Source organism: Papaver somniferum, chromosome 8 (assembly GCF_003573695.1).
Source record: "Papaver somniferum cultivar HN1 chromosome 8, ASM357369v1, whole genome shotgun sequence".
Lineage (NCBI taxonomy): Eukaryota > Viridiplantae > Streptophyta > Magnoliopsida > Ranunculales > Papaveraceae > Papaver > Papaver somniferum.
The window spans coordinates 929,059-956,437 of record NC_039365.1 but is presented as its reverse complement, the minus strand read 5'-3'; the positions used below and the strand labels follow the sequence as shown (position 1 = coordinate 956,437).

Sequence of the window (27,379 nt, the reverse complement as noted above, 5' to 3'; positions counted from 1 at the left end):
GGTAACCCACCACCCGACCCGACCCAACCCGCCTTATTGTGGGTCGGGTGAAAAGCGACCCATTGTTATGGTGGGTCGGTTGCGGGTGAAAAGTTCAATTACCCACCAGCAGTGGGTCGGGTGGTGGGTGAGGCCAAACCCGACCCAACCCGACCCATGTGCAGCCCTATACTTCAACACTATATTAAGAGTGAAGAATAGTTTCTCAGTTAAACAATACAGAGTTTACAGAGATACTTTCTATGTAGACTTTTCATGAAGCCACAACACAGCATTTTGCTTTATAAGCAAGATCAGTTTATCCGCAGTCTTATGTCTCGCTCCAAAAGACCTGCCACAACGTTCTTTCCAAAGAATCCAAACAATGATATAGTGAATCTTCTCCCAAACATCTTTACTTCTCCCTCCCAATCTACACTGAGTCCAAACATCAAACAAACCCATCAAAGTAGATGGCATAACCCAATCCATTCTGAATGCTTTAATAAAGTGCATCCAAATTTCATGAGAAAATTTACATCTTACTAAAAGATATTGATCTGAATCTTCATCCTCCTCCTGACAAAAATGGCATCTGACTGAAGCAACATTGTTTCCTCTGTGTTGAAGCATAGTAAGGGTAGGAACAGAATCATGCATATAAGCCCACAGAAGAAAACTCACCTTAGATGGCACTTGCTTCTTCCAAAGATATTTCTGAAACCTATGTTCACCATCAGTCTCCAGCTGCCTTTCATAACATCTCTTTACAGTAAAATCACCTTCATAAGAAATGCCATCTTCCTCATCAACAAACTCAGGTACTGGTCCAAATTCATTACACAGTAGATTCCATTCCACCTGCTCAACATCTGACATACTTCTTTTAGTATTACAATGCAGTCTACCATTACAAATCATCTCAGAAATTGAAGCATTTTTGTCCTTACAAACTTTATATGTTGCTGGATATCTGTCATTTAAAGGTCCATTAGTACTCCAAGAGTCCAACTAAAATCTCACTGCCTTCCCATTTTTCACCTGAAAAACACAATTGTCTTGAACTAATGAAGTTGTCTTCAAAATGTTCTTCCAAAAACTCCTTCCTTGAGGCAAGCTATCATTCACAGGTAAAAAAACATCCTTATTGCATTTGAATTTTTCTTGCACTATTCTTCTCCAAAGTGCATTTTTTTCCTTAGTGTATCTCCACACCCACTTAGATAAAAGAGCCAAATTGGTCAATTTCAGATTCTTGACCCCTAAACCACCACTCTTCATTGGTGTACGAAATTTTCTTCCATGACACCCAACACATCTTCCTCCTATCTTCAGCTGAATCACAAAGAAAATTTCTCATAATTCTAGTAAGCTTCATCTCCACAGCGGCAGGCAAGTGAATTAAGGACAAATAATATAAAGGTAAGCTTGAAATAACACTTTTTAACAAAGTCAATCTTCCAGCTTTATTCAAAAATATTCTTTTCCACAATGACAACTTACTCTCCATTCTCTGAATAACATCATCCCATATAGACAAACTTCTTGTTGTCACACCCAAATGAAGACCCAGATATTTAATTGGCATAGCCTCAACTTTACAACCTAACTCCAAAGCCAGCTCCTCAGTGTTTACATCAGCACCAACACTTATCATTGAACTTTTATCCAAAATCAATTTTATTCCAGTTAACATTTCAAAAGTAGAAAGAATAAGTAAAAGTCTTCTCATCTCCACTTTCTCTGCATTGAGAGAAATAAGAGTGTCATCTGCAAATTGCAGATGAGAAATCTGAATACCATTCTCTGCAACCACAAACCCATGAATTTGTCTTCTCTGAATTGCATCTTCCAACAGTTTTGACAACACTTCCACAACCAAAAGAAAAAGAAAAGGAGACAATGAATCTCTCTGTCTCAACCCTTTTGTAGGAGAAAACTTTTCACTAGAACTCCCATTAACCAGCACAGAAATATTAGAAGAAGTAATGCACCAATGTAGCCAATCAATCCACTTTTCCCCAAAACCATGTTTCTTTAAGATACAGAACAATGCATTCCACTTAACATTATCAAACGCCTTTTCCATATCTATCTTACACAATACACCTGGAATTTTAGACTTTAGTCTACTATCAATGCATTCCCCAGCCACAAGAACACCATCCAATATTTGTTTCTCCTTTATGAAAGCACCCTGAAAGTCAGAAATCAAGACTGACATTGCAATTTTCATTCTATTTGCCAACATTATTATATAGTTGTTTGATAACTGTTGTAATATTTCTATTTTATTTTATTATAATAAAAAATTATTCATCGCTGCAGTTTTCTGGGAAGGCAGTGAAATCTCGACCCTCCTACAGTCGGGACACTCTTTGGTCCAAATTTGGGAGATAAGGTGGCACAATCTTATTGGTTAGCATTGAAATTAATAACGGGCTGGATAGGGGAGTGTTCAAGGGTCCAGATTCATTGTCCTATATATGGACCATAACAGTTGTCCCTCTTCTATTGTTTTTCGTGGAATCTATAGCATCTCCTAACTTATCTCATGTATCCTTTCGAGGACCTTGTTAGGCCTATTCATATGCACAAGGGTAGAAAACAGCTTTTGACGTACCAGGTGGCATAAAAAATGAGGTGTGCTACTATGGGAAAACCACTGAGGGACACATTTACTATCAACAGTGCTGGCGATATCACTGACGTCATGGACCGTATTGCACAATTTACGTAATATCGTTGGCGATATTATGAATATCGATCAACGCCTTTTTTATAACGGCTATATATATGCCCTTGTACTTCTTCAAATTACTGACACCTGCTTCTCTATATATTTTACTAATTTCTCTATTTGTATTCTCAATTTTAAACTTTATTTGTATTCTCAATTTTATACTTTATTTTAAACTTTATTTGTATTTCTCTATTTGTATTCTCAATTTTATACTTTTCTAGAAATAAATAAAACTGAATTTGTAATTTTGCCATAAGAATTTCAATAAATATTTTATATGCATTTATTTTCCTAGCAATAGATATTTTTAGTATATATACCTAATATGTTAAGAGGAAGTAATTATATTATCCTATATATGTAAATTACGTGAGCAACACCTACTAAAAAAAAGTTTTTTTTGTCTTTTTTCTTTTTGAGAAAGCAAGATATTCTGGATGATCTATACTTAAATTTTTTTATTTTTTTATTTTTGAAAAAGACAAGATATTTTGGATGGACAGATATGTGTAAATTATGTGGGCAATACCTAGAGGAAAAAAGAAATTGTTTGGTATTAAGAAAATTTTCAATTTTTTGCGACGTAACCGATTAAGTTAGGTTATCCAAATTTATGACCAAAAACGAACTTAATGATTAGTGATTAGTATGATTAGTAATGATTAGTTACCAGTGAGAAGTTCGGTTACAAAAATTTGAAATTTTTCCTTGCGATCAAACCGAACTATATATTGGTGTGACCATTAAATAGTTCGGTTACAAAATAATTTAAAACTTTTTATAATCAAATCGAACTTAAAGTTCGGTTAAGAAACATTTTTCGCGACGTAACCGAACTAAAGTTCGATTGGGAAATGTTATTTGCGACGTAACCGAATAGTTAGGAAATATTTGTTGCGACGTTTTCGGTTAGGAATTTTTTTTGCGACGTAACCGAACTATTGTTCGGTTGGGAAATGTTTTCTGTGCAGTTCGGTTTGGGAAATGTTTTATGTGACGTAACCTAACTGACCAGTTCGGTTGGGAAATGTTTTTTTACAACGTAACCGAACTGATGTTCGGTTGGGAGTTATTTTGCGAAATCGCCAAACTGTTCTTCATGTTCATCATTTCCATTAGGTTCGGTTAGTTCGACAAAGTTTTTTACATAATTCCTAGCCGAACTTTTCTCTGCAACTTCCATTTTCAACTCATTTTGATGATACTCATTTTTTCAACCAAAAACGAATGACAAATAATGAGTTTGTGAGAATACCTTTGTTAATGATTTAAATTAAGTTATATATATATATATAATGGTGGTGGTGGTGGGCGGAGTTGGTAGTGGTGGGCGGAAGTGATGGTTATATATATAGGTGGTTATTAGGTTAATTTTAAATTAAATTAGGTTAAGAGTAGATTGGTCATTTCCACAATTTAGGACACTCTTATAATTATAGGAAAGGTGGCCTAATAAGACCATGGTCCAAAAATAAAAACCATGGTCCAAAAAAAAAAAAAAAAAAAAGGTTCTTCGAGAAGGATTCGTGAGGGCCCAACACCAAAGAAGTGAGAGTACCTGCTTACAAGTTATGGTTAAGAGTCTATTGAATAAAGTTAAGTTTTATCCTCGGAAGCAAATCTCAAGCCTTTGTCGATCTCCCCTCGGAAGCGATTAACAGAAGACAATGATGAGATTAAAATACGCATCTTCTTCTCTGATCTACTCTATATGTCGCCATCATATTCCTCCTCCGATCCCCAACCAAAGTGCCCTAATTTGTCTTCTCCAACTCCATCGAGATATTTCTCCACAGATTCATCCAGTTTTCCTCCTCCCCCTCATCGTCCTACTAATAATACTACTTCTGATAAGTCCAGCTTAATCCCTGCACCAGAGAATTCTTTTTCCGGCCAAGATGTGGATGACACACAGGGGTGGAAGTATCAAGGAATTCCTGTTACGAGTTATATTGGAAACTGGAGAAACGAAGAAAACCCTATAATAAATAGAATATTGGTGGTATTCCGAAGAAAAAGCGAAAGAGATTGAGGACTTCAACAAATTCGATATTGATCGTTTCCGTAAGGAGTGTAACACCGAACTCTGGGAAATGTACAAGCGTGAACAGGTGTTACAGAAAGGTACCTATCCCGAACACGAGTCGGATGCGACTAGTGAGGAGAAGAAAAATAAATCTGGATGTTTAATCATTCCGGGTTTTTATTTTGGGATATTTAGATTTTAGGTCTCAGTTTTATTGTGACAAGTGTGGCATTTAAGTTCCAAAGATTGCCTAAAATAATAATAATAAGTTAGGTTATCATGGCCTAAAATGTGTATAAGGGTATTTTCTGTCCCATAAAATTTAGTGAGTTGAGTCGGGTCTGACTCAAAGCAAAAACAAACACATTTTCTGAGTCAGATCCAAATGAGTCACATCCAGACGAATCAGATGAGTCCGCTACAAACAAGTGGTCCAACAAGGAGAAACAACAGACTAAATTGATAATAACTAAGACCAAAGAAGCAGAACTTAGGGAGGGGTTTCTGCAGTTGACAAGCCTGCACTCCTCAAGAAGATAACCTTTCCAAAGCACAATTTTCCCACACAATGAAATACAAATTCTATTCTTCTATTTATCTAAAGTGCAAGAGAGCTTCCCAGAGAAACAAGATAAGGAAAATACAAAGCATCACATTTTCAGGACATCAAGAGCAAATATAGTTTGAAAAGTACAATAGTAGAAGGGCGCTCGCTAACCTGGAAGAGTTCACACACATTCAACTTAATGCACTTTTCATACTGCACAAATTTTCGTCTTGTCCACTTTCTTTGTCTTCAACCTGGAAGATTCAAATTTGCTGGTTTCTGGAGTCATTTGGATGTCCTCTTTCTTTGTCTTGTCGCCCATATTGTTCATCTTCATAACCACTTTCATTTTCCTCATTATCCACATTGCGTACTGCATTCCTTTAGGATAACCCCATATCCAAAAGTAAGACTGCAATATGGAGATAGCTTTTTCACTTCTCTCCAACCCTGCTTCACTGTAATCTGCACTGCAGGGTAATATTTATCATTACATTCAGCATCTTCTTACCTGAAAGTAAAGTCAAGAATACCATGAGCTGTGACCACAAATAACCTATAAAATGAAAAACCCAGCACATGGACTAGTATATCTATTGAAAAGTAAACTTAGTAAATTCGCTATGTAATCCAAATGCGAGATTGTTTGACAAATGGAAGACAGTGGAAACAGTTAATAGGTTTACGTAAGAATTGAGGGATGAAAATGTGAATTTAAGGATGTATACATTTAACACCTACTTAAGTTAAGAATTTAGGCAAATTGAATTGGTAACACAGATTTGGCCAACTTCAGGTATCTTAAGAACAAACTGGAACACAAACGCTAAAAATACAGTAATGGTGTTCATACCCTAAGGTTAATGCCCAAACTCATGCTTCCATCCGTCGTGGCCCTTCAGCACCATCCAGTGCACTGCGAGCATTAGTGCCATCAATTAAAAGTCGTTTGAGAGCACCATCGCCCAGCAACTGAGTACTACTAGTATTTGCAAAAAAGATAGTTCTACAAAATAGTAAAGCAATCGATTACTTACAAGGTTTTACTTGCTGCAGGAATTCAGCATTTACAATCTGAAAACTTTCATCAGTGAAAGCACAGTGAAGGGCGATATGGTCAGTTACTGCAAGCAAGCCATTAGGGGTATCCATTCATCTTGCAGTAGGGGGGAAAACTAACAGGTGCGTTCCCTTTCCCTACACAAAATTACACAGTAGTATACCAAACAATCAATGGGAAGCTCATTAAAGGAAAGTAAGATGCTCTTAACTAGATTTAAATAGAACTGAACACAAGAAACTGTTGAAAGAGAACCAAATTGATGAGAATTCCATGGCACCTAGTGAGACAGTTCTCTAAAGGTTAAGCCCGATTCGACAAAACTTGACAGAACAACCATAATAATCGTATTCTAGATTATCACAAAAAGTCTTCAATTGGTTCCCTAACTCTTCCATTTTTTAATGTACGCGAGAAAGACACTGATGAACAAAATTCACTTGATTTAAGACCAAGTCGACAAAGGATTACTAAATCAGAACTCAAAAAACAAACTACATTCCCCTATAAACTTTTCCTAAAACAGATGATATCAACAAAATCCCATGTTTCTTAAAGCCATTTCCCCCAAATGTCCCAATCCCCCAACTTCAACATGCCTAACCATCAATACAAGCAACAAAAAATCGAAATTTACCCAATGATTATTCCAACTGTAACAGATATAAGTGACCATCCATACAGGAAACAAAATCCCCAAAATGTCAACTTCCAAAATCACCAAATTTCACGATACAAATTTGACCAAAGCCTCATAACATTTAAAAAATTATCACATTTCATTAACCCACACTAGATCCTACCTGAAATTAGACAAATCAAACAGAAAAGAACTCCAAAAACACTGGCAATAATAGAAGGTTACCTCAGGTACATTACAGTACAGCACACACATTTGAAAAGCCAAACTCCTATTAGCCAAAGACCTCGCACTTGCAGATCTCCCAACAACCCCAAGCACCAATGTTTTACATCCCTCTACATAAAGGATGCACACTGTCCAGTCAACCAGATGCCAAAAACGAATGACTAGTCAACAAATGAGTCCTTCCCAATTTTAGATGAAGAACTGTATTATGGAGTGCAAATGCTCTTAAATAAATTTTCCAATCACACTAAATTGTATTAGAAAATAGTTGTATATATAATGAGAAGTTAAGACGAAGCTGAATGACACAATATTGGAACTACATGAAGAGGTATCTTCCTATTAACCGTGATTCCAAAACCTTCAGTCATGTCTAATTCCTCACTGTTAGCACCTCCAGGCAATTCCCAATTGAACTGGTACAGGAGGTTGGCAAGAACAAACTCCACAACTGCAATGCCAAAAGCCATTCCAGGGCACCCTCTTCTCCCAGACCCAAATGGGATTGAATTCAAAATCAGACCTTTAAAATCAACGGGTTGTTTCTAAATCTCTCAGGACAGAACTCCTCTGGCTTATCCCACAACTTGGGGTCTCTTTGAATTGCCCAGGCGTTAATGAAAAACCCAGTATTTGTTGGGATATCAATCTCCAATTTTAGCAGCGGCAGTGGAAACTCTCCAATCAAAAACGGTAAAGGCGGATGTAGCCGTAAACTTTCCTTGACAATACATTCAAATACTCCATTTGATTAATGTCCTGCTCTTCCACTTTCAATTTGTTACCAACCACTCTTCTTACCTCTTCTTGTGCTTTCTTCATCAGCCTTGGATTCTGTATAAGCTCGGCCATAGACCACTCAACGGCTGTCGCAGTGGTATCACTCCCACCAACAAACATGTCCGTTGTAATCCCCTTGATATTATCTCTGGACAAATTAGATTGTCTTCTTCAGCATGTAGAAGAAGCAAATCAATGAAATTCATCTGCTTATCATCTCTGCAGCCGGGTCCCTCAAAACCAAGATGATCATCAATGACTTGATTAAAGAATGTATCTAATTCTTGAGATGTTCTATCAAGTCTCCCCTGTAATCCATTTACAACATCAACCCATTTCAGAAATGGAAAGAAATCTTCAAAGCACATAGACTCCATTAATGTCGTCGCTTTCTTAATCAACCTACCAAAACTATCTACATGATCTTTGTTAAAATTGTCTCCAAGTGAACACCTAAAGATAATTGTATTCAACATTGTAAACATAATCTCTGTCAAATTAATTGACATACCTGGCTCTCTAGCTACACAATTTATCCTCTCCATGACTCTATTAACTTCTTCTTCTCTTACAAACTGAAACGATTGAATCCTTTTGTGGCTCAGCAATTCAAGAACACAGAATTTTCTGACTTTCCTCCAGTAATCACCATATGGAGCTATAGCTATATCATTTCCACCACAGAAGATAACTTTAGAAGCTTTTGTACTGAACCTATTTGAGAAAATTACATCATTTGTCTTACAAATTTGAGTTGCCATCTCTGCTGATGAAACTACAAGTATGGGTTTTTGGCCTAAGTGTAAGAGAATTAATGGACCATACTTTCTGGATAGATTGTAAAAAGATTGGTGAAGCATTGGACCTAATTGATGAATATTTCCGATGATTGGCATCTTTGGTGGAGAAGGAGGTAGATTGAGCTTGGACCCATGATCATCAAATCTCTTCTTAACCTTACTTAACAGAATGAAAATAGCAGAGAAGAAGAGAATTGTTAAGATTGAGAGTGAGATTGGGTGCAACATACTTGATCTTGCTCTAACAGTTATGCGGGAGTGTGATGAACAGAACTTTCTTTTTCTAGATCTGACTGTTGGAGCATTTTTAAGTCAACCATGGCCAGGGCCAGGGGGCTAAGGTCACATTATTATTATACTATTATTATATAGTTTTTTTTTTTTTTTTTGAAAAAAGATTATATTAACAAGGGGTTAGTCCTCGAATGATTTCGGGGGAGTTGAATGTATTTTAAATCTCAAGAATTTTGAGAGAGTGTAAGGAGTTTGAGAGAGTTTTGTGTTTTTGAGTTCAGGGAGTTTGGGGGAGTGTAGGGAGTTTGATAGAGTTTATTAGAGGGAGTTTGGGGGAGTTTGAAAGAGTTCACTCCTAACTCATTCTCTTTTAAGAAACAATAAATCCTTATTTGCAAATAACATTGATCTTTAATCAAAAGAAAAAAAAATAAATGAAAATGATCATATCTCTGTATCAATAGTATGTTATTTTGTGCAACGAGATAATTTTTTTTCCCTTCAATTTAACGGTCTCCATACAATTCTAACTCCCTTTGTTCACGAACATTTTCCCACAGATCATCCGCTATACTCTTTCTCCATGCATTAGCTTCCCACAACTCAATATTCCACAACACACTCAAAAAATCATAGCATTCCAACGGTTCATTAAAAAGATACATTACTCAGAACCCGACTACTTTCAATACGTGCATAAAGAATTCAGTTCCGGATTTCTCACACTTTGGTGTACCTAAAGTGATCAGAACTTCATGAAATTTCTACAGTAGGAAACTTTCATATATACAAACATCATACTAAAATTTCAGCTTTGTCCGATAAGCGGAGAATGAGATAAATAGGAACCAGTCCCCTATTCGGGATTTAAACTCAACAGACCATAGTCATATATTGTGCAAGCTTTGCAGTAGCAAACGTGACCTGATCCGCGTGAAAATTTTATTGTACTTCTATAACAAGTAAACTACGACATACTCAAATTTCATCATATTCCAACGGTTGAATTTAAAGATATCACTATAACAAAAGCACCGTATGAATTGGCTAAAACACGCCAATACGGAATGAAGTACGCCACTGTATTGAACTTTGGCATATAGAATAGAAGAGAAGTATGTGTCTAAATAAGATGACTTAACAAGCGATAGTGATTCTCAATGACACCCATGCAAAGTAGCAAGCCAATTAATGCATGATGACATAACAAATTATGAAGATATCTGTAAAGGAATTCTGTTTCACCGAAACACAGTTTCAGATTGTCCAATCTTTGCAGTACTAATACTTACCTGATCCTCTTTAAATTTTTATGGTACACTTACAACTCAATATTCCACAACACACTCAAAAATCATAGCATTCCAAAGGTTCATTAAAAAGATACATTACTCAGAACCCGACTACTTTCAATACGTGCATACAGAATTCAGTTCCGGATTTCTCACACTTTGGTGTACCTAAAGTGATCAGAACTTCATGAAATTTCTACAGTAGGTAACCTTCATATATACAAACATCATACTAAAATTTCACCTTTGTCCGATAAGCGGAGAATGAGATAAATAGGAATCAGTCCCCTATTCGGGATTTAAACTCAGCAGACCATAGTCATATATTGTGCAAGCTTTGCAGTAGCAAACGTGACCTGATCCGCGTGAAAATTTTATTGTACTTCTATAACAAGGTAAACTACGACCTACTCAAATTTCATCATATTCCAACGGTTGAATTTAAATATATCATTATAACAAAAGCACCGTATGAATTGGCTAAAAGACGCCAATACGGAATGAAGTACGCCACTGTATTGAACTTTGGCATATAGAATAGAAGAGAAGTATGTGTCTAAATAATATGACTTAAAAAGTTATAGTGATTCTCAATGACACCCATGCAAAGTAGCAAGCCAATTAATGCATGATGACATAACAAATTATGAAGATAGCTGTAAAGGAATTCTGTTTCACCGAAACACAGTTTCAGATTGTCCAATCTTTGCAGTACTAGTAATTACCTGATCATCTTTAAATTTTTATGGTACACTTACAACTCAATATTCCACAAGTCACTCAAAAATCATAGCATTCCAAAGGTTCATTAAAAAGATACATTACTCAGAACCCGACTACTTTCAATACGTGCATACAGAATTCAGTTCCGGATTTCTCACACTTTGGTGTACCTAAAGTGATCAGAACTTCATGAAATTTCTACAGTAGGTAACCTTCATATATTCAAACATCATACTAAAATTTCACCTTTGTCAGATAAGCGGAGAATGAGATAAATAGGAATCAGTCCCCTATTCGGGATTTAAACTCAGCAGACCATAGTCATATATTGTGCAAGCTTTACAGTAGCAAACGTGACCTGATCCTTGTGAAAATTTTAATGTACTTCTATAACAAGGTAAACTACGACATACTCAAATTTCATCATATTCCAACGGTTGAATTTAAAGATATCATTATAATCAAAATCCTTTGAACCACAAATTAGGGTTTTGACAGAGAGAGTACCCACAAAAAAAAAACTATACACACAATCAAAATAAACAATCATGGAGATCAAAGATATGAAAAACAATCAAAATATTACACAAATCAAACTATTATAAACAATCATGGAGATCAAAGAAGAAAAAAACATACCTGGAAAAAAACGTTTCCTCTTCTTTCTCCTATGGTTTTCTACGCACCATACTCCTTCCCAAATCTCTACTCTTTTGAGAGATTTGTTGTGAGACCAAAATACACTAAAAACTCCTTCGAACTCCCCAAAGCAACCAACTCCCTAGTATTGTATGGTTTTATGACTAACAGGGAGTTCAAGAGCTTTTTTAAACTCCCCAGCGACTAACAGGTGTTTCTAGAGAGTTTACGAGACTCCTCTAAACTCCCCCACGACTAACGCATATTTGGAGAGACTCCCTCAAACTCCCTCAGGACTAACAGGAGAAAACCTAAATACATTAAAATCTCTCGAACTCTCCCACGACTAACCCCCTGTAAGAAAAAAAAATATTTACATCCCAGGGACTACTTCAACACTATATTAAGATTGAAGAATAGTTTCTCAGTTAAACAATACAGAGTTTACCGAGATACTTTCTATGTAGACTTTTCATGAAGCCACAACACAGCATTTTGCTTTATAAGCAAGATCAGTTTATCCGCAGTCTTATGTCTCGCTCCAAAAGACCTGCCACAACGTTCTTTCCAAAGAATCCAAAAAATGATATAGTGAATCTTCTCCCAAACATCTATACTTCTCCCTCCCAATCTACACTGAGTCCAAACATCAAACAAACCCATCAAAGTAGATGGCATAACCTAATGCATTCTGAATGCTTTAATAAAGTGCATCCAAATTTCATGAGAAAATTTACATCTTACAAAAAGATGATCTGAATCTTCATCCTCCTCCTGACAAAAATGGCATCTGACAGAAGCAACATTGTTTCCTCTGTGTTGAAGCATAGTAAGGGTAGGAACAGAATCATGCATATAAGCCCACAGAAGAAAACTCACCTTAGATGGCACTTGCTTCTTCCAAAGATATTTCTGAAACCTATGTTCACCATCAGTCTCCAGCTGCCTTTCATAACATCTCTTTACAGTAAAAGCATCTTCATAAGAAATGCCATCTTCCTCATCAACAAACTCAGGTACTGGTCCTAATTCATTACACAGTAGGTTCCATTCCACCTGCTCAACATCTGACATACTTCTTTTAGTATTACAATGCAGTCTACCATTACAAATCATCTCAGAAATTGAAGCATTTTTGTCCTTACAAACTTTATATGTTGCTGGATATCTGTCATTTAAAGGTCCATTAGTACTCCAAGAGTCCAACTAAAATCTCACTGCCTTCCCATTTTTCACCTGAAAAACAATATTGTCTTGAACTAATGAAGTTGTCTTCAAAATGTTCTTCCAAAAACTCCTTCCTTGAGGCAAGCTATCATTCACAGGTAAAAAAACATCCTTATTGCATTTGAATTTTTCTTGCACTATTCTTATCCAAAGTGCATTCTTTTCCTTAGTGTATCTCCACACCCACTTAGATAAAAGAGCCAAATTGGTGAATTTCAGATTCTTGACCCCTAAACCACCACTCTTCATTGGTGTACAAAATTTTCTTCCATGAGACCCGACACATCTTCCTTCTATCTTCAGCTGAATCACAAAGAAAATTTCTCATAATTCTAGTAAGCTTCATCTCCACATCTGCAGGCAAGTGAATTAAGGACAAATAATATAAAGGTAAGCTTGAAATAACACTTTTTAACAAAGTCAATATTCCAGCTTTATTCAAAAATATTCTTTTCCACAATGACAACTTACTCTTCATTCTCTGAATAACATCATCCCATATAGACAAACTTCTTGTTGTCACACCCAAATGAAGACCCAGATATTTAATTGGCATAGCCTCAGCTTTACAACCTAACTCCAAAACCAGCTCCTCAGTGTTTACATCAGCACCAACACTTATCATTGAACTTTTATCCAAAATCAATTTTATTCCAGTTAACATTTCAAAAGTAGAAAGAATAAGTAAAAGTCTTCTCACCTCCACTTTCTCTGCATTGAGAGAAATAAGAGTGTCATCTGCAAATTGCAGATGAGAAATATGAATACCATTCTCTGCAACCACAAACCCATGAATTTGTCTTCTCTGAACTGCATCTTCCAACATTTTTGACAACACTTCCACAACCAAAAGAAAAAGAAAAGGAGACAATGAATCTCCCTGTCTCGACCCATTTGTAGGAGAAAACTTTTCACTAGAACTCCCATTAACCAACACAGAAATATTAGAAGAAGTGAAATGTAGCCGATCAATCCACTTTTCCCCAAAACCATGTTTATTTAAGATACACAACAATGCATTCCACTTAACATTATCAAACGCCTTTTCCATATCTATCTTACACAATATACCTGGAATTTTAGACTTTAGTCTACTATCAATGCATTCCCAGCCACAAGAACACCATCCAATATCTGTTTCTCCTTTATGAAAGCACCCTGAAAGTCAGAAATCAAGACTGACATTGCAATTTTCATTCTATTTGCCAACACTATTATTATATAGTTGTTTGATAACTGTTGTAATATTTCTATTTTATTTTATTATAATAAAAAATTATTCATCGCTGCAGTTTTCTGGGAAGGCAGTGAAATCTCGACCCTCCTACAGTCGGGACACTCCTTGGTCCAAATTTGGGAGATAAGGTGGCACAATCTTATTGGTTAGCATTGAAATTAATAACAGGCTGGATAGGGGAGTGTTCAAGGGTCCAGATTCATTGTCCTATATATGGACCATAATAGTTGTCCCTCTTCTATTGTTTTTCGTGGAATCTATAGCACCTCCTAACTTATCTCATGTATCCTTTCGAGTACCTTGTTAGGCCTATTCATATGCACAAGGGTAGAAAACAGCTTTTGACGTACCAGGTGGCATAAAAAAATGAGGTGTGCTACTATGGGAAAATCGCTGAGGGACACATTTACTATCAACAGTGCTGGCGATATTACTGGCGTCATGGACCGTATTGCACAATTTACTTAATATCATTGGCGATATTATGAATATCGTTCAACACCTTTTTTATAACGGCTATATATATGCCCTTTTACTTCTTTAAATTACTGACACCTGCTTATCTATATATTTTACCAATTTCTCTATTTGTATTCTCAATTTTAAACTTCATAATCATTAATGGTGAGATCCAATGAAGAGAGGAATGTTATTTATGAATCGTTTTGGATTACACTAAGAAATGCATCAACGGAGGTTGAAACAACTTGATGAGGAGGAAGATGAAGATAAACAATTAATCGACGCTCTGATGCTTTTAAATTCGGGCCAAATACCTAGAGTTTCAGATCCACAAGAAGTATTCTCAAGAAGATATAGTATCGAGGGAGGGAATTTTACCACCAGAAGTTGATGCACGATTATTTTCTTCCCAATTGTGTGTATTTTGATCAAGATTTCCAACGTCGATTCTTCATGCCTCAACACCTGGTGAAAAGATTTTTTATGAGCTTTGTCGAGTAGAAACCTCAATTTAGCTACTAATTTGGTGCACTAAATATTAGAGGACATAGTCCTGAAGAAATAGTTACTTCGGCTCGAACGATTTTAGGTTATGGCAAGCCAGCGTATGCGAACAATGATGAGTACCTTCTTATGGATAAAACAACTTCATTCACTTACCTTTCATTGTTTTTCGAAGTAATAATTAATCATTTTGGTCCAACGTATTTATAAAAACCAACCGAAGAAGATGTTAGAAAAATTTTGAGGGAGGGTGAGGATAGGGGATTCCCAGGAATATTAGGTAGTCTTGATTGTATGCATTGGATATGGCAGGATGCGCTGTTTATTGGGCCGGTTAATATAAGGGTCATTATCCGAAACTAACCATTATCCTTGAAGATGATGCTTCTTATGATTGTTGTATATGACACGCTTTTTTTGGTCTTCCGGGTTCACAAAATGATATCAAAGTTTTGCACAAGTCGCCTCTGTTTGGAGATCTAAAGTATGAAATTTCTCTCCAACTTCGTTTTACAATCAACGGCCATCAGTACACTCATGGGTATTATCTTGCGGATGGTATCTATCCAAAATGGCCAACCTTGGTTCAATGTTAACGTCAGCCCGCTTCCAGCGCAATGAGTCATTCATACTGGGAAAATGACTAATTACATTCATAACTAGAATATGTATGACAGTTTAAGAGAAGATCTGAGAGTGAATCTTTAGGAAGAGTATGGAAGAGATGGTCGGCGTAATTATAAGTTATGTATTTTAGTTAAACATTTAACTGTTAATTTGTTGCTAATTTTTTTTATTTAATATTAAGTTAATGAGTGAAACTTATTAATTAAATTTCAAATTAATCAACTTTTCATATTTCAAACTAATATTAAGTAAGATGTAACAACAACATTTCAAATTAAAATGCAACATTAATACATCAATTATCTAGAGGTTCTACAACATTGAACTCATTATCATCACCACTATCTGGGTTGTTATTAAATCCTTATTGTTGTTCAATTTGTGCTTGAAGCCTGTCAAATTCGATTTGACACACATGGTTTTGCTGGGGGATCATAATTGAAGTGTCAGCTTGAAGATTGTTATGCTTGTCATAATCATTCACAATTTTTTTTTTTGAAACAAGCGACTTTTTTAGTCTCCCTATTTTGAAATTTCTTGTCAACTGCTCTTTGCTTCTCGATGGTCTTCTGATGTTCCCATAAACAATGTCATGTTAAATCTGTCGGAGCTTCCCCTTTCTTGAGATAATTTTCTAGCAAGTCTTGTTATGTTTCTTCATGAATTTTTTTATTACCATCATCATTGTTGAGAACTAAGTTGACATTTTGGTTTCTTGAGATACTCAGTGAATAATTTGATGCACCTGGTGAAAATGGTAAAGAATTTGTTGTTGACGAAGAAGAGTTATATCGCGACCTTTCAAGTACTTGTCGATTCGCTTCTAACACTTCTGGAATATATTTGTTCAATACCTTTGAAATATGATAACTACTTTCTAATTGGAAAATTTTTCCATTTTTACGCTGTCATTCAGTATGAACATGTCTTTCAACATCAACCTCCACAACACCCCTCTCCTGGCCTCTCTTGGTCTACATTATTAATGCAACATAATATGAGACTTCCTTATTGATTACAATGAAGCGTGGTGACAAACCAGAAGCATCACGATCATTGATGTTCATGGTTTTCTCTTGATATCTCAAAAAAAAATGTTATTCCACATGGTGTTACCATGTTGTTGTGCACCGTTGATACAATCATGGGTAAAATAAACATAATTACGACAAATACATTCATCTTCAGCAAAGTTGAATTATGCACCCCGAACTTTGACCTTATTACCTTTACCTTTATTTTTGGCTTGACTTTAAGAGTGTGAATGCATATTATAAAAAAATTGACAAATTAAGAAGTGCAGAAAATGTGTGATTAGTTACTCTTGTTTTAGATCAAAGGAATATTGAGAGATAAAGAAATTCTAGAGATATTTAGAAATTCTGGTGTGATTTGAAATGAATTTGAACTTGGTCATTTATAGAGGAGTAAATTGTAGCCATTGGATGAGGAGCTGCTAAGCGTCGCTGGCGCTAGAGAGACCAATGAACGATCACTTGACCATATGGTGATGGACATTTTGTTGCTCGGCAGGCTATCTGTCGTGTATGCATAAGTGTCAAAATGAGGAACTTGACATGTGCATAGGAATAAGCCTCAGTGATCTTGATCTAATAATTTTGATAAACAAAGTTTTTTTTTAACAATGTAACAAATTGGACACCTCTAAGGTTTATGAGAAAACCACGTTACCAGCTGATGCATTGTGGATGTTGCCAATCAACACCTTAAATTGTTTCTTTTTTGATCCAACGATAGAAGAAGCTTCAATTGAAGCTTGGTTATTTGTGTTTTATTGTGTTTGTTTACAATTTTATATTTCGTTTCAATTGTAATCTTCCCTTTACATTATCAGGACCTTTATCACTTCTAGTAAAGAATGTTGCCTTTACTTGATTGAACCTTACGAATCTGGATACACCTTAAAGTTCAGTTTTTAACTGGTCGACTCTCTTTTACTTGAAGTAGAGTCGGTCTTTAGTGGAAAAACCATTCACTGTCGTTAACATCTTGTTTCTTTTTTTTCTTTTTTTTCCTAACTCAACCGATTCGTCTGAATTTGATTTATCTGAACCTGACCTATTTGTCTCAAAAATATTAAAAAACTAAGATTATAGATATAAAACCGATTAAAAAAAGCAATAGGATCATAGAAATATTTTGAACAGTTTTTTGTAGAAATATTTTCAACAAGATTTTCAAACCCATGCAAAATCGAAAGAATGATAAATGTAATTCATCCTTGATGGACACAAACTTTGTCATGCATCGTAATGTCAAAGGGTGCACGAAGATAACATAAAAATGTTAGAATAATTTAGAAGCCTATATATTAGAATTGTGGTGGTTATTTGTGCCTAGAAAATGCATATACAATGTTAATTACATTAATTGTGATCCGACGAAAAACTCCGATATAAAGTAAGACTTAAACCGTGGTGGAATGGATAGAGAGACAATCAATCATTGTATACATAAGATTCTCATTATACCCAATGTACGCAATCTCGTCCGATATGGCCGAGATCTCGCTGAAAATATCGATTTTGGCACTCAAGGCAGTAGAATGCTTGATTTTGCCGATACGAAATTTGGCCCGAATTGACCGGAATCAGGCGGGAATTTTGGTTGAATCTTTGTTGACTCGGCCGAATTCGGCTGAAATTGGCTTTGAATTATGATTGAAGTTTTTGAAATTTGTATGGATTTTGAGTTTTCTACTCTTTTGAATGAAGAATTGGCTCTAGTTATAAAAGTTGATGATATTTCATTATATCATATATAATTATGTGTGAAAATGTTTGAGAAGTGCTTAAATATACATTTACACATATGAAATTCGAAAACGCGATTTCAATAATTATTCTGAGATTTTCACCGAGAATCTTCCCGAAATTAAATTGTCCAAGAGATCCGAGACAAACCAAATTAACCGCATTGTTTATACCTTCGATTAAAAATATAGTGTTGGTTATGATTAAACCATCAGTATCTATCCGGCGGACATGCAACAAACACCACATTCTTAAGTTATAAATGTCCAACTATATATACCCATCTCTCTAGAATTTAAAACATGCCGTAAAAATATTCGAGTTCATAACTTTAGACCACCATTTCATACTGTAGTAAACTTAGTAAGTCCATGATTTTCTAAAAAGTATTTCTACCAAATTCACTTAGGGAGGGTAATTAGGCTTCATATAAACATTAACGAAATGCCACCCATATTAGACTTAGTTAAGAATTGTTGGAGAAATAGATGATCCATAACTGAACATTTACAATGTAAGTTATATATCCACTCCGTTAGGAAAAAGTTATCTTATTCACTGCCCCAATCACTTATAATCACAACTGAGTCCGGTATGGGGAGGGTATGGCAATCCAAATCATTGCCTCGTTAGTAAAAAAATATTCATGAATTCGGATAGGATGGGTATGGGAAATACCCATATGCGACGGATTTTCTATTGGTTACCCGTAATACTGAGCTAATACATAAATTTTCTTATAATCACAACTTATATTTGATTCAAACAAAAATACTAACGTAAGAAAAATGCATTCTAAATCTGAAATTCAATAATTTATCTTAAAGTGAAGAAAAGAATTCATTAATGGCTTATTAGTTTTTCAACTTTTTCCTTTCTCTTTTTATCTTCGTCCACTTTAACTATTTCATTAGCTACTTCATTTTATTTATTTTAATATTTAGAGAATGCATACGAAAAAAACCAAAATGATGAATGTACAAAAACGATCAAAAATATATAATAAACAAAAGAAAACTCGACGAAGTGGCGGAAGTATAAAAATTCATACAAACTCTTACATAACAGTCCAATCCCCTATAATATGAAACGTACGGGAAGGATATGGAGCGGGCATCTTGAATCCCGTCCCCACCCCATCCCGTAGTTTAGGTTCTAGATATTATCCATACCCAACCCCATCCCCATTTATACGGGTAAAACTCAATCCAAATGGAGCGGGTATCCACAGGGATGGATTTGGATGGGACAAATAACCATCCCGTATTCTCGTCAGACACAAAATCTAGCAGAAACAGACAACCCAAAAAATGCACTAAACAGCAATTTCATGTTAACTTCCACATCTTCTTCTTAATGTTCTGAAGGAAATCATTATCAAGTACTGTTGTTCCCCTAAATCATCTATCTTTAATCGTCCCCAGTGAACAACTTGAAAAAAATGTGCCATAAAAGATTACTGGAACTTACGTGTTTGTGATATTTCACCAAACAATTAGGTTTCAGTCTTCCCTGCACATCATTACTCAATGTGTTGAGCGAGTCAGTCACAGAATTATACCCGAGTCAAATGTATGAAACGACTCAGACCTTGAGTCAGACATCAAATTCGATAAAGTAACGGTTATTAGAGCAATACTACTGCAATTTTCGCTCAACATATGTAGTTAAACTGAACAGTCCTGAATGCGGCAAGAAGAAAAGTTTTAAAGAGATTCAGTTCAATTAAATGGAAAATTTACCTTTCGAAATCACGGAAACATACTTTCTCGCTTGGCTATTGCCTCCAAATCACAAGCCAGAGAAGTATGCAAAACATGGCGAACTTTGATACGTAAATCCAAGAGGGGTTTACTTTATGGGGTTTCAAGCCGCTGGGTAACTAAACTGGAAGAGCTCCACTTCTCAGAACAATATATTAATAAGGTTGATGATAACTACTGCGGAGCACTTACAAAGTTAGACCACAGTATGGCCTTGCGTTCCTTGCCATCCTTCTCCTCGTTTAAAACTTTCATGGTTGGTTCATATCACTGCTTAGTTTGTTATGCGGCTTATGCCAATTACACCACATCAAAATCATGTGACAGAATAACAGTCTGCATTTGCAATCCTTTCACTGGAGAGCAAATTGAACTTCCGACTGCTCACAAACGGGTAACTTACGCTGAACAGGAGATTGGATTCGGTTACAATCATTTGAGCAACAAGTACAAGGTTGTTAGGATTCTTCTGGATAGAGATGATCACCGGGATGGAACCATTAAGGTGTATACCCTCCAGGGTGGTACTGCTTGGAGGAACAGCAAATCGTTATCAACAGCTATTGTTCCAAAATTCTTTAAACCCCACTTCGGTCGTGTTGGACAAATACCATCAGTGGGTGTTTTTGCAGGTGGAGCTCTTCACTGTCTAGATAAGTCTAGGACTGTAATATTAGCTTTTGGTTTGGAACATGAGACGTAAATTTTACCTTTCGGTGTTTGTGACGATATTGTCGAACTCATGGAATTGGGAGGGAATTTGTGTGTTCTACAAGTAGCTCTCAGTAAACATTTCAAGATAAGGAAATTTAGGAATAAGAAGACTGTCAGCTATATACAGAAAGGCTCTCCCTGGGTTACGAAGTTCACCATACCATGGAATGACTGGAGCTGGTTAGAGCACTATATGCTACCACTCGAGCAACTCCTTTCATGCCTAGCCGTGTTTGGCTGAAAGCGAATACGAAGGAAAGAGTTGGAAAGAAGAGAAAAGCTCCTTAGGAAAAACAAAAGCAAAACTTACTTGCTGAGCCTACTAGGTAACAAATAATCACATTATCTTCTATTTTTATTTTATTGTTCTTTTTTCTTGTCAAATTAGCAATTTGGGTTCAGTTGTAACCCAAGATATTTACACCAATGAGATTTCTTTTTTTCCGTCTTCCGCAGAGGAAATAAATGCTTGAATTCTTCTATGAAACCTACTTTAGTGCAGCAAGTCAATCTATCGAGAATCTACATGAATGTGCCTCTGCCTTCCGATTGTAGAATCAAAGCCAATTTTCGAAGTAAAATGTTGCACTTTATTTATATGGCCTGGCTTCAGGTTAATCATGGGTACTATCTTCCGTTGAGTGATCTAAGCACACAGTTTTTAGTGGCATTCTTTGCACACTTTTGTTTTTTTTTTATCAATCTTGCCTTTCAATTACCAGGTTTTAGCTTCATCTGTTGATAATGTTAATCTAGAATTTTATCATGGACGTCAAAGGCAGTCTTAGATTATATTGTTGATAAGGGTTTCGTATATCTCAATGATTATATTGTTTGTTCTCTTTTTACCAAGTAGTTCGCATTTAGAAATTTGGTTATTAAGGAAAACAAAGTAGCAATTAGGAAACCATTATGTAGCCAACTTGGTTTATAGGAAACCTCAAACCTCTTCCTTGCATTATTTCAGAAGCTGCTTTGTTTTTGAAAGTTTCCAGATTCCAAGTTTTCATATGTTCTAAATAGAGACCGAGTGGTGAACCTCTCTTGTCATTCTTCAAAACCAATAAAGTTTTCTTAATTCCACGGCTATTACAAGCTTTAAGGATCTATTTTAAGATGATTTAGTGGCTAGTTGGGATAGGAAAGTGTACAATATATATAGTCTTCTGCTCTTTTTGTGGTCCTCCTTTTCAGGCCTATACACCCTGAGGATTGTATTCTTTTGTGCCTTCTTGGCACCTTGATATCTATTTTCATCTTTTTCAAGAAAAAACTACAACTTTTGCAATATGTTAAAATATATGAGTCCTCAGATTGCCTTCTGCCAATTTGACTGTACCCCTTCTCTTTTTAAGGCAGAAGAAAACAACCCATCACTCACTAAACTAAAGTATCCCGATATTCAGTTGCTGTGTCTCCTGCCATATTTAGAGAAATAGTAGATTATATGGCGACAGAAGAAGGAATATGGATCAACTAATTATTTCTGTTAAATGCACTTCTACGACCAAATTGTTTGATGATTTTTCTCTTAGTACTCTCGTTTGTAACTGCGATGCTGTTGTTGGCAGTAGCAACAGTAGCTGAATGCTTTGTATATTGCCTCTTTAGATGTCACCACTTTGGTGACGTCTGTTGGTTTTAATCAAATTTTCCATTTTCTTGACGTTTGTAACTGTGTCTGGTCGATTTAATATGGAAATGAGCGTGATTATGGGTTTTAGATCGCCACACTTAGTTGAAGACGAGATAGTTAGTCTGCCTTCTAGTTTGGGTGCTCCTCCATGTTGTTATGAACATGTACTGCAGAAAACAGACATTATCTAATCGCTAACAGTCTAACCAAAAAAATAAAACAGTTACTTAGGGAAACAACCCATCCCTCTCTAAACATTGTATCTCCATATTCGGTTGCTCTATTACAATACTCGATATTCGGTTCCTCTATTGCAATAATAATAAATAATAATTAATGGTCTGGCTATGAAACCCTAAAATGTCGCGAAAGAACTCTTTAATATGGTCCCGACAAGTGAATAGATCTGTTTCTCAAAAACAGATATATGAAAGGGTAGTTTGGCCTTCAAGAAAAATACAAACAAAGTAATTAGGGTAAATTAGGGTAATGATAAACCTATCGATATATATATTTAAACTGAAGATTCCTGACTCCTGAATGCGGCAAGAAGAATAGTTTTAAAGATATTCAGTTCAATTCAATGGAAAGCTTACCTTTAGAAATCACAGAAAACATACTTTCTCGCTTGCCTATTGCCTTAAAATCGCAATCCAGAGAAGTATGCAAAACATGGCGAACTTTGATACCTAAACCCAAGAGGGGTTTACTTTATGGGATTTCGCACCACGAGGAAACCAAACTGGAAGCACAATTCTACTTCTCAGAACAAAATACTGATAAGGTTGATGAGAACTACGTAGGAACACTTGCAAAGTTAGACCACGCGATAAACTTTAACTTTTTTCAGCAGCCTGCTCAAGTCCAAGACATTTGGACCTTGCCATCATCATCCTTCGAAACTTTCATGGTTGGTTCATGTCATGGATTAGTTTGTTATGCGGCTTATGCTAGTTACACAAACCAAAGTGAAAGAATAACAGTCTACATTTGCAATCCTTTCACTGGAGAGAAAATTCAACTTCCGACTGCTTACAGTCGGGTCACTTCCGCAGAAAAGGCGATTGGATTTGGTTATAATCATTCAAGGAACGGGTACAAGGTTGTTAGGATTCTTCTGGATGCAAATTATCACCAGGATGGCACCATTAAGGTGTATACCCTCCAGGGTGGTACTGCTTGGAGAAAGCAAATCACTATCAACTACTTTTGTAAAACATTCTTTAAACCCCACTTAGGTCGTGGTAAACCAACACCATCAGTGGGTGTTTTTGCAGGTGGAGCTCTTCACTGGATAGGTACGTCTAACACTGTAATATTATCTTTTGATTTGGAACATGAGACGTTAAATTTGCTTCCATCATCAATCTTATGGTGTTTCTAACACTAATGTTGGACTCATGGTATTGGGAGGGAATTTTTGTGTTCTACAAGTAGCTCACTATAAACATTTCAAGATAAGAGAATTTAGGAATAGGAAGACTGTCGGATACAAACAGAAAGGCTCTCGTTGGGTTACGAAGTTCACCATACCATGGAATGACTTGATCTGGGTAGAGCACTTTAGGCTACCAATGAGCACCAAATATTCATTGTGGTACAATGTTGTTCTCTCTTGTTGTGACCCTGAAACTAAGACTTTGAGAAATGTAGAGGAGACTTTAGAGAAGTTCTTGGAAGATGGTATCCCTTCGATGTATACAACCACTCGAGCAACTAGTTGCATGCGTAGCCTTGTTTCTCTGAAAGAGAATACGGAAAGAATTGGAAAGAAAAGAAAAGCTCCTTAGGAAACAGAAAAGGCAAAACTTGCTGCGCCTACTAGGTAATGAATGACCTAATTACCTTCTATTGCTATTTTTATTTTTTTCCTTTTAGCAAATTAGCATTTTAAGTTCAATTGTAATCCACGATATACATACTATGAGATGAGAAACAGTGTTTTCTTACAGTGATCTCCAAAGGTAGTGCTTCAACTCTTTTATGAACCCACTTTAACGGTAAGTCAATGTGTCATGAATCCACATGAATGTGACTCTCCCTTTCCATTGCAAAACCAGAGTCAAATTTTGAAGCATACTGTTCAACTTTAGCACTCTGAACTTTTAAGGACTGGCTTCGGGTAGAGCGTGGGTTACCATCTCACATTAAGTCTAAGCACAGTTTTTAATTGCATTTTTTTAAGCTATTTTGTCAATCTTTCTCGCATTCTGTTGAGAATGTCGTCTTATCTGTCTTAGATTGTCTTGTTGTTCATGGAACTTTTGAGGTACTTTTGATAGGCTTGCTTCATATTTCATTTCTCTTCATATCATATTTAGAGATTTGGTTAATGTTAATAAAATCACAATTAGCAAACCATTATGTATCAGAAGGGTCCAATGACATTACACATTGGATTCAAAAGTCGAGAGTTTTAAGTTACAAATTTTTCTTTAGGAAGCGTAGTTAAGCTGCGACACTAATGCCAGAACAGAAAATGAATGTTCAACACACACACGAAGAAAACTGGATCATGGCTAACAAAATTTATTTCAAGATGTTTAATATATGATAACCAATTTTTATTTCTGATTCTGTATAGAAAACCATCAGTAGTTGGAAGAGGAATCCACCAAGATACAGATTAATCATTATTAGAGAACTACAGGGTCTATGAAAGGAGTTATTTTATCTGATTACATTCCAACACTATGAAACTCATTCTTAACCGCTTCTACATCCACAATAACCTCATTGATGCTGCTTCTGTTTGAATGAAATTCTGAAGAACATTTCACTCCAATCTTAATTATAGTAGAAATCATTTGTCTTATCGTATCTCTTGTGCTCTCATCATGATGTTCTCCTTCTACATCCAATAACAAACGTGAATCGATTATCTTCTCAATGTGCTCTGGCAACGAATACATCTTACAGAAATTATGAATGTTTAGACCACCCGTAAACATGTTATCAGTGGGTCTCCTTCCTGTAAACATCTCTAGCAAAAGAATCCCATAACTGTACACACTTCGCTTCCCATTCCGTATTCTGTTTAAACCAGAGAGAAAAATCAACTTTAGATAAGAACAGATAATCAATTGTAACTGGACTACTTACACGTGATAGTAATGTTGGCGCAATGCGGAAATGTGATGAGTTTATGGAAATGAATTTAGGAAGAGAGGTTGCTTAATTGAAAGGTGAGGCTTATATTAATATTAATATGAAAATGAAAACATTACAAGAGGCTTGTGTAACAACTTTGGCATACACTAGTTGTTTACAAAGAGGCACTTTGGCTCTTACTCTAAACTCTAGCTCTCACTCTAACTCTTGTTTATTCTCTTGAGTTTTTGATTGTTGTTGGATGATCCCAAATGAATCCATCCTATGCCTATTTATAGGCTTCATGACCAACTACTTACTTCTCTAGATAGTTCTATCTAGACTCTTCTTTACACTCTCAACTTAGATATTACAAGAAAATTCTAGAGAAAAGAATTCTCTAGGTAATACTTGATGTAAAGAAGGCCTAGAAGATTCTAGTATTGGGCTTTACTTAGTGTAGATGATTATTTGGGCTTTACTTATTGGGTTTTCACAAATTATGTTTTTAACACCCCCTCTTAATTTGTAATGTTAAGTTTTTCTCTAAAATGATTGAATTTGTCCACTGTGACTGCTTTTGTGAAGATGTCAGCATTTTGTTCTTGTGTTGGACAAAATTGGAGCTCAATTTCCTTGTTTTCGACCAGCTCTCTGATAAAGTGATGTCGTAGCTCTATGTGCTTCGTCCTTCCGTGGAAGACTGTATTTTTTGTCATTGCAATTGTAGACATGTTGTCACAGTAGATAGTTGTCGGTTGCTTTTGCCTTTGTTGTAGGTCGGTCATTATTCTTCTCAACCGTACTGCTTCATATGCTTCACTTGTTGATGCTATGTACTCTGCTTCGGATGACGATAGTGCCACCGTACTTTGTTTTTTAGAACTCCAAGAGATAACTTTTGTTCCCATACACAAAACATAGCCTGATGTGCTCTTTTGGTCTTCAATAGAACCTGCCCAATCGCTATATGTGAATCCAATTAAATCATTATCTTTTTCTCTTGTATATTTGATGCCAAAATCTTTTGTTCCCTTGATATATCGAAGAATTCTTTTTGCGGCTGCATAGTGTAACTTGCTTGGCTCGCTCATAAACCGAGAAACAATACTGGTAGCATTGACGATGTCTGGCCTTGTATTTGTTAAGAAGATCAGTGAGCCGAATAGACTTCTGAATAAGGTTGGATCAACTTTTATCGCTCCATCATTTTTTACCAATTTCTCATTGGTACCCATCGGAGTTGCAATTGGTTTGCAATCCATCATGTTGAACCTTTTCAGTAAGTCTTCTGCATATTTTTCTTGGGAAATGAATATTTCTTCTGGAGATTGTTTTACTTGAATCACAAGAAAATATCGCATAAGTCCTAAGTCTGTCATCTCATATTCTTTCATCATCTCCTTCTTAAATTTTTCTGCCATCTCTTGTTTTGTACTGGCATAAATTAAATCATCGACGTAGAGACAGACGATTAGAAAATCTGTACCTTGTTTTTTGATGTAGAGTGATGGCTCACTTGGACTTTTCTCAAATCCATTATCTCGGAAATACTTGTCGATTTTGCTGTTCCATGCACGCGGTGCTTGCTTAAGACCGTATAGTGCTTTGCGGAGACGATATACCATTTTTTCTTTTCCTTTTCGGATATATC

The 27,379-nt window shown here is 35.9% G+C and overlaps 3 protein-coding genes and 1 long non-coding RNA gene across 4 annotated transcripts; all 4 read right to left on the bottom strand.

Moving 5' to 3' along the window:
- Positions 1–5,177: 5,177 nt before the first annotated feature.
- LOC113306573 lies at positions 5,178–6,457 on the bottom strand. Its single transcript, XR_003338692.1, has 3 exons — positions 6,333–6,457; positions 6,149–6,211; positions 5,178–5,806 (listed from the first exon to the last, which is right to left on the bottom strand). It is a non-coding gene; the product is annotated as an uncharacterized LOC113306573 (long non-coding RNA).
- Positions 6,458–7,137: 680 nt separating this feature from the next.
- On the bottom strand, positions 7,138–8,123 carry LOC113304134 (cytochrome P450 71A1-like). The gene is made up of 5 exons (XM_026553198.1): positions 8,025–8,123; positions 7,747–7,944; positions 7,585–7,639; positions 7,221–7,333; positions 7,138–7,158 (listed from the first exon to the last, which is right to left on the bottom strand). The coding sequence occupies exons 1-5, from the start codon at positions 8,121–8,123 to the stop codon at positions 7,138–7,140; spliced, it is 486 nt and encodes a 161-aa protein (XP_026408983.1).
- Positions 8,124–8,171: 48 nt separating this feature from the next.
- On the bottom strand, positions 8,172–9,127 carry LOC113304807 (cytochrome P450 71A1-like). The gene is made up of 2 exons (XM_026553946.1): positions 8,515–9,127; positions 8,172–8,311 (listed from the first exon to the last, which is right to left on the bottom strand). The coding sequence occupies exons 1-2, from the start codon at positions 9,029–9,031 to the stop codon at positions 8,301–8,303; spliced, it is 528 nt and encodes a 175-aa protein (XP_026409731.1). The 5' UTR covers positions 9,032–9,127; the 3' UTR covers positions 8,172–8,300.
- A 3,023-nt stretch (positions 9,128–12,150) lies between these two features.
- Positions 12,151–13,969, bottom strand: LOC113304133. The gene is made up of 4 exons (XM_026553197.1): positions 13,390–13,969; positions 13,176–13,272; positions 12,436–12,859; positions 12,151–12,327 (listed from the first exon to the last, which is right to left on the bottom strand). The coding sequence occupies exons 1-4, from the start codon at positions 13,967–13,969 to the stop codon at positions 12,151–12,153; spliced, it is 1,278 nt and encodes a 425-aa protein (XP_026408982.1).
- Between the last annotated feature and the right edge of the window lie 13,410 nt (positions 13,970–27,379).